The sequence below is a fragment of the Poeciliopsis prolifica genome, unplaced genomic scaffold (genome assembly GCF_027474105.1).
Source record: "Poeciliopsis prolifica strain line A6 unplaced genomic scaffold, Auburn_PproV2 SCAFFOLD107, whole genome shotgun sequence".
NCBI lineage: Eukaryota > Metazoa > Chordata > Actinopteri > Cyprinodontiformes > Poeciliidae > Poeciliopsis > Poeciliopsis prolifica.
Genome location: NW_026562482.1, coordinates 275761 through 285360, shown reverse-complemented (window position 1 = coordinate 285360; position 9600 = coordinate 275761). Strand labels below are relative to the sequence as shown.

Below are 9600 nucleotides of genomic sequence, written 5' to 3'. Positions count from 1 at the left end.
TTTTCATGTTTTGTTTTTCTAAGATGCTAAATGTTTCATCAGCTACAAAGACACAAATGAAGGAGATTAAATTATAATCTGTATTCTAGGATAGGATGAGCCGGCCGGGCGGCCGGGCGTCTGTCGCTCTTCCTCCTCCTCTTCCTCTCGGTCTTTGCGTTTCGCTCTCAGTAGCTTCAGAACCTCCAGGCTGTTTCTGCTGGATGTCCGTCTGTATTAAACCAGAAACCAGATCAGAAAAACCCTGAAGGCTCCAGCTGGAAATATTAATGAGATAAAAACTGAATTTACTGGATTCGACTCATGAAACCTGATGAAGGTTTGTTTCATTCAGACTGAAAGCGTCACCGTTAGCAACCCCTCTTCTGTTCACTGATTGGTTACGATGAGATCCATCCTGAGGGGAAATGAGACTCAATCAGGCTGGTTGTCAGTTTCAAAGATTAAAACCTGCAAACGATTCAAAAATCTCAGGAACAGAAACAGACAGACTGGTGGCCCTGGTAAGGCACAGAGATCATCTTCCATCATTTCTTATGTTTGCAGATTATTGGAGAGAAAGTTTCAGCTTCATCATAAAACTCAGGAAGTTAGATGATAAAACCTGAAACATTGTCATTTCAAAAATGTTTTCCTGTTTCTTCCAGAAACGTTTTTGTTTAGTGAGAAACTTTATTCCTGAATTTACACAAAATGTTTTCTCTCTGATTTTACCAGAAGCTTTTATTAAACATTCAGTACAAAAGTCACAGTTTTACTCTCATGTTTCATTTCCTCATCAAAGTTTTGAAAGATTCATGAAACATTTACAGGTTTTATTACCAAAGTGATGATATTTATAATAAGTTAACTCTCTCTCTCACACACACACACACACACACACACACACACACACACACACACACACACACACACACACACACACACACACACACACACACACCCTGCCTGCTTAATGAGGGTTAATGAACGGAGGATCCTGACTGGTTCACTGGTTTCTGCCTCGACTTTCCTCATGCTGATGAACAGCTCACATGCAGCCCGGTGTGTGTGTGTGTGTGTGTGTGTGTGTGTGTGTGTGTGTCATCAGCCAGTGTAGCCGGCAGGAGAAGGCAGCTGTCTGACCACATCTACACACACTGCAGGAGAAGGTGCTCACACACACACACACACCACACACACACACACACACACACACACACGCGCACACACACACACACACACACACACAAACACACACACACACACACACACACACACACACACACCGGGCTGCATGTGGACTGTCTGTGTGATGCTGTGTTATCACTCTGATCCTCTGCACTGTAAAAATGATGCGTTGTTCTCAAGCTGCTGATTCTGCAGTGTTTTAAAGCCACCAGAGGAATTCTGGGTAAAAATAAACGACGTTTTTGTTTCAAAGTTTTTTACCAGTTTTTACTTCATTGTTGCTCTTTCATCAGATGAATTAGTTACTAAATGAACGATTATCCCATTAAGTCGATTAATCGATTCGGCTCATGGAAACTGATCTGGAATAAATACATGATGTTGAAGCTGCTGATCTCATTTATTGATCCCAGTTATTAATTATTGTATTAAATCCAGTTTAATGTTTGAATTATTAAAATATGTTTTTCTGAATAAACCCAACAGATTTGGATTTTGTCGACCCGTTTCTGTCCTCTGGTCCAATCAGAGGTTTTCCTGGATAAATCTTTTCACTTCCTGGATGAACCGGAGCGTTGGGCTTTAACTGGTCCGTTCTGGTTTGAGTTCCTGCTGACAGGTTTCTGTCCTGCGGCTGATGAAGACGAGCGGCCCTCCCTCCTGACAGGAACACGTCCACAGTGGGACTAAAATAGTGGGCAACCTGACGGGGCCGCGGCGCGGCGCCGGCCCCTGGACGGCCCGTCAGGATGACGGCTGGCGGTCCGGCGGTGGGCGTCCAATCGGCCTCGTTAACGGCACAAACTGACAGGCCATGAAACCCTGCAGACTATTTATTATCTCCCAGCACCAACAACTGGTTTCCAGTTAGATCCCATCACAACGACTGGACTGGAAAAAACACGTGAGCTGAAAACTGGACAGAGAAGAAAAGATTCAATCACATCAACTTTAGTTTGGAAAACTTCCAACGTTACAGAGAATCTCATGAAATAACATGTTAATAGAAACTGACAACCTGAAGCTGCAAATAATAGCAATAAATAAATATTCTGTCCATACATGAGTAAACTGAAGATGATTTAAATATGAATATATATACACAGTTATAGATAAACAACACATTAATACATCTGCATAGTAATAGCTGCTGTAATTTACATGTTTTAAAACTCAGCAGAGAAAACGTCTCATTATGAAAGGAGATAAAGCAGATAAAAAGATCTGGTATAAATATGTAATAAACAGGTTTTGTGATAAACAGGTTTTGTAATAAACAGGTTTTTTGATGAACAGGTTTTGTAATAAACAGGTTTTTTGATGAACAGGTTTTGTATAGGCCACAGATCCATTCTAACTTTTCTGACATTTAAACTAGTTATGAATTCAGAAGGAAAACTTGTGTTCATGTGTTTCTGCATTATTTAGAGGATTTTTGTACAATGTCTTTAAATCTTCAGGTTTGAGTTTATTAGTTGGTTCATAATATCTCACTTTATTAACACAACAAATGCCTTTTATAGTTATTAAATCTTTTATTTTGAACAATATTCCAACAGATCTATAAAGATCCAGTGGATTATTAGTTGGTTGCATTTCTGAGGTTGAGCTGCAGGTCATGAAGGGCAGCAGAGAGAGAGAGATGCAGCAGCAGCAGCAGAGAGTCGCTGCAGCAGCAGCAGCAGAGAGTCGCTGCAGCAGCAGCAGCAGAGAGCTGCTGCTGCAGCAGCAGCTCTCTGCTGTCATTAGCATTAGCGTCGCTCTCTGCATTACCTCCAGGTCTTACTGGCTGTAATTAATCCTCTAATTCTCTGGTGTTGGTGGAGGAGCCTCTGTCTGCAGCCAATCAGCTGCATGTTTGTGTTTCTGGGCGGAGCTTCAATCTGTTGAAGCAAAAGGAGCTAAAAGTTTAAAAGTTTTTCATTTTTCACCTATTTCTAAACCAAAATGCAAAAAAAAAAAAAAAAAATTATGTAACTTTTTAATGGAGAGTGACTAAATTAAATTGATATCAAAACATGCATGACATGAAGCTTTTTAAGAAAGTAAAATACATTTTCTGATCAGTTAGAATAAATCATTAATTTTTTCTTTGAAAATGATCTAATAATATCTTTTTCTGAAATAATTGTTGAGTAAATCCGACCCTGATGCTTTATTTGCTGCCTGAAGCCCCCAGGAGCAGATCAGAGTCTAATCAACATGATGCTGAAAAGAATCTGCGCTTCCTGCTCGTCGTGGTGAGTCACTGCGCCGCGCGCCGCCCAGCCGCACATGAAAGTGGAATTAGTGCCGGTTAATTCGTCCTGACAGTTGGAAATGTTAAATCCTGCAGGGGCTCAGCTTAGCGCGCCGCGCTCTGCCTAAGTAGGTTAAACACAAACCGGAGTGATCAATCTGGAAACGCTCGACTGAAACTATGGAACCGGCTGGAAACTCCTGGAAACCAGCAGAACCAGCAGAACCAGTGGAACCAGTGACCATCCAGGTCCAGTTGTGTTCTGGCTCAGGAGCTTCTGACTCCAGAACATCCAGTTCTGAGATGAAGAAGAATTTATTTGTCCTCCAATAATTTGGTGAAATAAATTTCAAAGTTCAGATTTTTATGTTTCTCCGTTTTTATTTTCCCTCTTTTAAAGCAGCAGGATGTAACTTTCAGAAAGAACACGTTGTTTACAGATCTGTTCCAAAAACAGCCAATCACAGCCAGGGGCGGGGCTAAGTGCTGTCAATCAACTAATGGCTAATGGAGGACAAACTACTCACTGTCCCAGGAAAACCGTTTATTCGCCATCATCAGTGACTGACAGGGAGCAGCGGCGCACTCAGCCTTGATTGACAGCACTAGGCCCCGCCTCCTGCCTCTCATTGGTTGTTTCTACTTTTCACTGGGAGAAAACAGAGCAGATCAATTTTTCATTGATTATTGTCTCATAGAAAACTGGAGACCATTTAAAAATATTTTTATAAATTACATCCTGAACCTGAAGCAGCAAACAATTTATCAATTATTTCCAAAATAAATTCAAAAGATTCGCATGATTAATATTTTCAAGAGCAAGTTTACAGAAACATTAATCCATTTGATTTGTGGTTGTTGTGCTTCATTATGAATAATTACATTAGAAATCGATTGTCGGGTTGTTTGGGTTTTATCTGGTTTCTGTTTGCTGCAGAGCAAACAGGTTTCCAGCACCGGTTACCACGGCGATGCCTGGCAGGCAAAAAAACAAACCAAAAATCTGCAGGGAAAAATAAAAAACATAATAATTATTAATAAAACCAAACATCCTGTTTTTACAGTGAATCATGAGGAAAAAAAATACTGCAGAAAATCTGACAAATGACAGAAACACATAAATAAATGCAAAATAAAAAGTGATTGTATGCTATGAGGACAATAAATGGAATCAGTAAATGCAGTTTTATTGTTGAAATGAATCCCATTTTGCCTCCTGACCCTCATGAACTCTCTCTCCTCTGTGGATGTAGGCCAGCAGCTGCAGACTCACCATCAGGCTTTATGCTTGTTATTATTATTATTTTTAGCCGGATGCCATTAGTCCACGGCTGCGTGAACGTGCGTGTCGCCTGAACTCTGATCAGATGTGATCAGTTTCCGCTCAGCTTGTTCTGCAGCAACTCAAAGAGGCAGCGGCATAAATTTCTCTGATTTCATGCAGCAGCAGCTGCAGGGAGTTTTTCCTCTCAGTCCGTCTGTCAGGCTGCAGCGGGGCGGCGAGGCGGCAGGCGGCGAGGCGGCGGGCGGCGAGGCGGCGGGCGGCGAGGCGGGGCGCGGCGGCGAGGCGGCAGGCGGCGAGGCGGCGGGCGGCGAGGCGGCAGGCGGCGAGGCGGCAGGCGGCTAGGCGGCGGACGGCGAGGCGGCAGGCGGCGAGGCGGGGCGCGGCGGCAGGCGGCGACGTGGCGGGCGGCGAGGCGGCGAGGCGGCAGGCGGCGGGCGGCAGGCGGCGGGCGGCGAGGCGGCAGGCGGCGAGGCGGCAGGCGGCTAGGCGGCGGACGGCGAGGCGGCAGGCGGCGAGGCGGGGCGCGGCGGCAGGCGGCGACGTGGCGGGCGGCGAGGCGGCGGGCGGCGAGGCGGCAGGCGGCGAGGCGGCGGGCGGCAGGCGGCGAGGCGGCGGGCGGCGAGGCGGCGGGCGGCGAGGCGGCGGGCGGCGAGGCGGGGCGCGGCGAGGCGGCGGGCGGCGAGGCGGCGGGCGGCGAGGCGGCGGGCGGCGAGGCGGCAGGCGGCGGGCGGCGAGGCGGCGGGCGGCGAGGCGGGGCGCGGCGGCGAGGCGGCGAGGCGGCGGGCGCAGGTGGCGAGGTTTCTGGACATTGATCTGCTCAAAAACCGCCAGAATGTAACCGTTACCTAGCAACCCCACCAGAGTTCCGCCCGTTACCTAGCAACCCCACCAGAGTTCCGCCCGTTACCTAGCAACCCCACCAGAGTTCCGCCCGTTACCTAGCAACCCCACCAGAGTTCCGCCCGTTACCTAGCAACCCCACCAGAGTTGGCAGACCGCTGCACCTCTGTGCAGAACAAGATTTGTTCTAAACTATCTAAAATCTGTAAAAGCTTCTGAAGGTCTCTTATTGAGAAAAATTACCAGCAGAATCTCAGCTTCCTGTCAACTTCCTGTCAACTTACTGTCAGCTTCCTGTCAGCAGCTGAAACCTACAGATTCCAGAGCCACCTTCATCTTCATCTTCCTCATCCTCAGCCTGGCTGTTTGCAGATTAATGACAAACCTGAGAAAATGATGAATGTTTGTTTACAGGTTGCCGTTAATCCCGTCTTGATTCGTTCCTCCGTCTGAACCTTCAGATTATCGTTAGCTTCCAGATTTAGCGACGCGCCGTGAGTCACAGAATCTGCTGCGTTTACATGTCTGGATGTTTCAGAGGAAAAACTTTAACAGGAGGAATTTAAAAACGGGGCTCATCACATGCTAATGCTAATGTAGCGTTAGCATAAATGTGTATTGTTATTTCTAGAATATTTTCTGTTTATCAGGATTAAAGTCACTTTATGTACAGGAAACATTTAAAATAGTGATTTTTAAATTATGACACTTTAACAGTAAAATATTTATAATTATATTTTTTTGTTTTATAAGAAAAGAAAAAATATTTGAAATGAAAATGCTAGCTAGTGTTAGCATGGTAGCACAGCCAGCTGCCACAGGAAGTTAGTACAGCAGCAGGTAAACTCGATTCTGATGAATTAATCTAATAATTGTGTTTTTATTGATTAACAGAAATAAAGTTTTGGATCAATAATCTGAAATCTGACTGCAATAAATGGAGGTTTGGTTCTGGACCCGGTTCGACCCAAACCGTCCGGCTGCTGCAGGTTTTCTGGGGCGTTCCCATGACGACAGAATCAGACCCAGACGTGAGTCAGAACCAGAACCGCCCAGCCGGGCCGGGCCGGGCCGGGCCGGGCCGCTCCGACGGCACCGAGGTGGCGGCCTGTTACTGTGTGTCATGGCGACGCCCTTTAACCCCGCAGGACGATGATGTCAGACGGCCTCCGCCCGCCATGCGTCACCATGACGACCAACGACTCACAGTGACGCAGACACTGGTTCTGTCTGCTGCTGGGTCGGTTTGGACCAGAACCAGGAACAGAACCAGGATAAATAGGATTTGTTTTTTTCTTTCCTCTTCAGACAGCAGCAGCAATGCATGCTGGGAGCTGCAGGTATTAATGAGGGTCAGTTGGAGGAGGCGGGGCTTGAGTGACGTCACCTCGGTTACTGGATCACCTGCAGGGGTCACCGTGGGGTCAGGACATGAACCGGACCGGAACCGGTCAGGTGTTCATCAGCCTCCTGATTGGCTGGAGTCACATGTGGATTCAGTTCATCAAACTCTGACAGTTTTTATCAGATGGAACAGAAAACGTTTCTGTTCTTTTCAAATTTTAGGATTTTTATATTACTGTATAAAAATAATAATTTGCCATTTTTTCTTCCAGATTTTGTGAATCCTCCAGCTTTTCCTTCCGTCAGATTTTATCCTCCATTAAAGGAGAAATCTGCAGAATAAATCCAGTTTGTTTGACTCATTTCTGACTCACAGCTCTCTGCTGCCACCTGCTGGTCAGGCGAGCCGCTGAACCCCTGAGGAGGATGATGATGATGAAGTCATCAGGGTGCGCTTCCTTTAAACACAGAAACAGGTAGAACTTTGTAAAGTATTCACACGCAACTGCAACGTTTCAACCAAAATATTTTTAATATTCAAGTAGTGAATGGAAATCTGAAAAGTGTGGTGTGCTGTTTATTCAGCCCCTTTTTAAATAAAAAAAGATTTGGAGGTTTGGTGAGACAGCTGAAGATGTCAGAATGATTCTGAAATCCTGTCTGAATAAAAACCAAAAACTCATCTTCAAATCCTTCATTTATTTACATTATTTTACATAAAGCAGCTGCTGGTTGTGCAGGAGGCCCCACTGCTGCTGATCGTCCACATTCCTGAGGTCCAGACCATCAAACCGTCTGGCTGGTCAGAGGGAACCCTGGTTCTGGTTCTGGTCACTGGACCCCCTTCAGGGTGTGGTAGAGATGTTTGGGTACGACCACGTAGTGGTCGGCGGGCGGCCCCCGCCCGGCCCGCGCCCCCCGCCCCGCCCGCAGCCTCTTGAGCTGCCGCTGCTGCCGGCGGACTTTCTGCTGCGCCGTCTTCAGTTTGCGCCGCAGCAGCTCCAGCTGCTCCTCCAGCTGCTCCATGCGCCGCTTCTGCTGCGCCGAGTCCTCCGCCGTGTAGTTATGGTCGCCGCTCACCGCCGCCGGGTCGCTGCGGCCGTCCGCCGGGCCGCTGCCGTCCACCGGGCCGCTGTGGCCGTCCGCCGGGCCGCTGCCGTCCACCGGGCCGCTGCCGGCCTCCTCCGCTGGCACAGAGTCAGAGGTCACCGGTAGGGAGAGCGGGAAGTCGATCTCTGAGGAGAACGGGTTCTCTAGAGACTCTGACTGCAGGAGAACACCAGACAGACATGATGAGATGGATGATCAGACAGACCACCGGGCCGTGTGACCTCTGACCTTCATGCTGAGGCTGAAGCCGAACAGTGAGGGCACGGCGTTGTCCTTCAGGACCCGGTTGTTGCATTCCCTCTTGAAGCAGTCCTGGGTGAAGTGCTGGGAGCAGATGTTGCTGTACTTGGTGGGCTTGAAGTTGCTCCGCCTCATCGCCGCCACCCACTTCCTGCAGACGTCCGGCCGCGCCAGAGGAAACCTGAGCAGGCCCAAACAGGAAGGGCGGCCATGTTGGTCACTGACTGTCACTGTTTTAACTCCCAGAAATGTTTATGGGGAAGTTGTTAATTATTCCAAAAGAAAGATAAATAATGTTTGTTTCTCACAAAATATTTCTCTCATTTTGACTTTCTTAAACATTCATGTGTCATTAACACTCTGGAAATGTTCATTAATAAAAATAATCCTCAAATATAAGACTTGTAAGCCTAATAATTGTCCATGTAGTGTAAAATAACCATATTTTCATCTTTTATGAATAAATAAATACTTTGTGCGTCATAAACTGCATTTTAAGCCGACTTTAACGTTTGAAGTGCTGCTGTTTTCAGCCCCATTGAGGTGTTTTTAAATATCTAAATGGTAAATGTCTCGATGTTATTACTGTCACATGGAGTAAATCTATTCAATAGTAAACAACATATTTCCGATTTAATCGGACCGAGTAGCACAGATTTGATTAAAAGTGGCCCAGTATCTTAAAATAAGGTAAAATAAATTAATTTAAATAAATCTGTAGGTCATCTATACTGAGTTTTACGGCTCAGTGTAAAAATAAACAAAAAAACTAACTTGGGATGCGTTTACGCCGCGTAAATTACATGCTCTAAGCGATTTACCGATAACGTTATCAAATTCAATCAACCATGATCAACAGCTTTAACTTTTTAAGAGCTCAGAAAAAAATTAACTAAACAACATGATCAAAGCTTGAAGCGTCCTGTAGTTTTCTGATTACTGACTCGCCATTTATATATGAGTTATTTAGATTACGAGGTGTAATTGAACACATCGTGAAGTTGCCGCCTCCACTACATCCCTACCGTAATAAGCCATGCAGAAGCGCGATAATATTTAAGTGTTTCTATTGGCTATAGCGATAGCAGCTAAAGAGTCCCGGCGCTCAGCCCTGGTTCCGGTCCACTTACTTGTGGAACGAGATGTCCTTGTCTTTGTGGTACCGGTTCTTACAGCCGTACGCTGAGCACGTCTGGACCATGTTTCAGCCCAAACAGCAGCTGCTCCTCCCGGGCTGAACTTCGCTGCTCTCCCCCTTCACTAAGCAGCCAAGGCTTCACCGCCAGTAACAAAGATGGCGGGCAAGCTCCAGTCACGTGACCTCCGTTCTTACATGTGATTGACGGAGGCTTCTCCATACAAAACAAGGACT

The 9600-nt window shown here is 46.4% G+C and overlaps 1 protein-coding gene across 1 annotated transcript; it reads right to left on the bottom strand.

Annotated features, from left to right (window-relative positions):
- Positions 1-7560: 7560 nt before the first annotated feature.
- LOC129354298 (THAP domain-containing protein 1-like) lies at positions 7561-9502 on the bottom strand. The gene is made up of 3 exons (XM_055023803.1): positions 9359-9502; positions 8217-8409; positions 7561-8144 (listed from the first exon to the last, which is right to left on the bottom strand). The coding sequence occupies exons 1-3, from the start codon at positions 9427-9429 to the stop codon at positions 7710-7712; spliced, it is 699 nt and encodes a 232-aa protein (XP_054879778.1). The 5' UTR covers positions 9430-9502; the 3' UTR covers positions 7561-7709.
- Positions 9503-9600: the final 98 nt, after the last annotated feature.

Coding starts and splice junctions, on each gene's coding strand:
- LOC129354298 (XM_055023803.1), bottom strand. CDS start 9,429: ATGGTCCAGACGTGCTCAGCGTACGGCTGTAAGAACCGGTACCACAAA. Junction 8,410..9,358: donor AAGGACATCTCGTTCCACAA/GTAAGTGGACCG, acceptor GGGCCTGCTCAG/GTTTCCTCTGGCGCGGCCGG. Junction 8,145..8,216: donor GCTTCAGCCTCAGCATGAAG/GTCAGAGGTCAC, acceptor GTTCTCCTGCAG/TCAGAGTCTCTAGAGAACCC.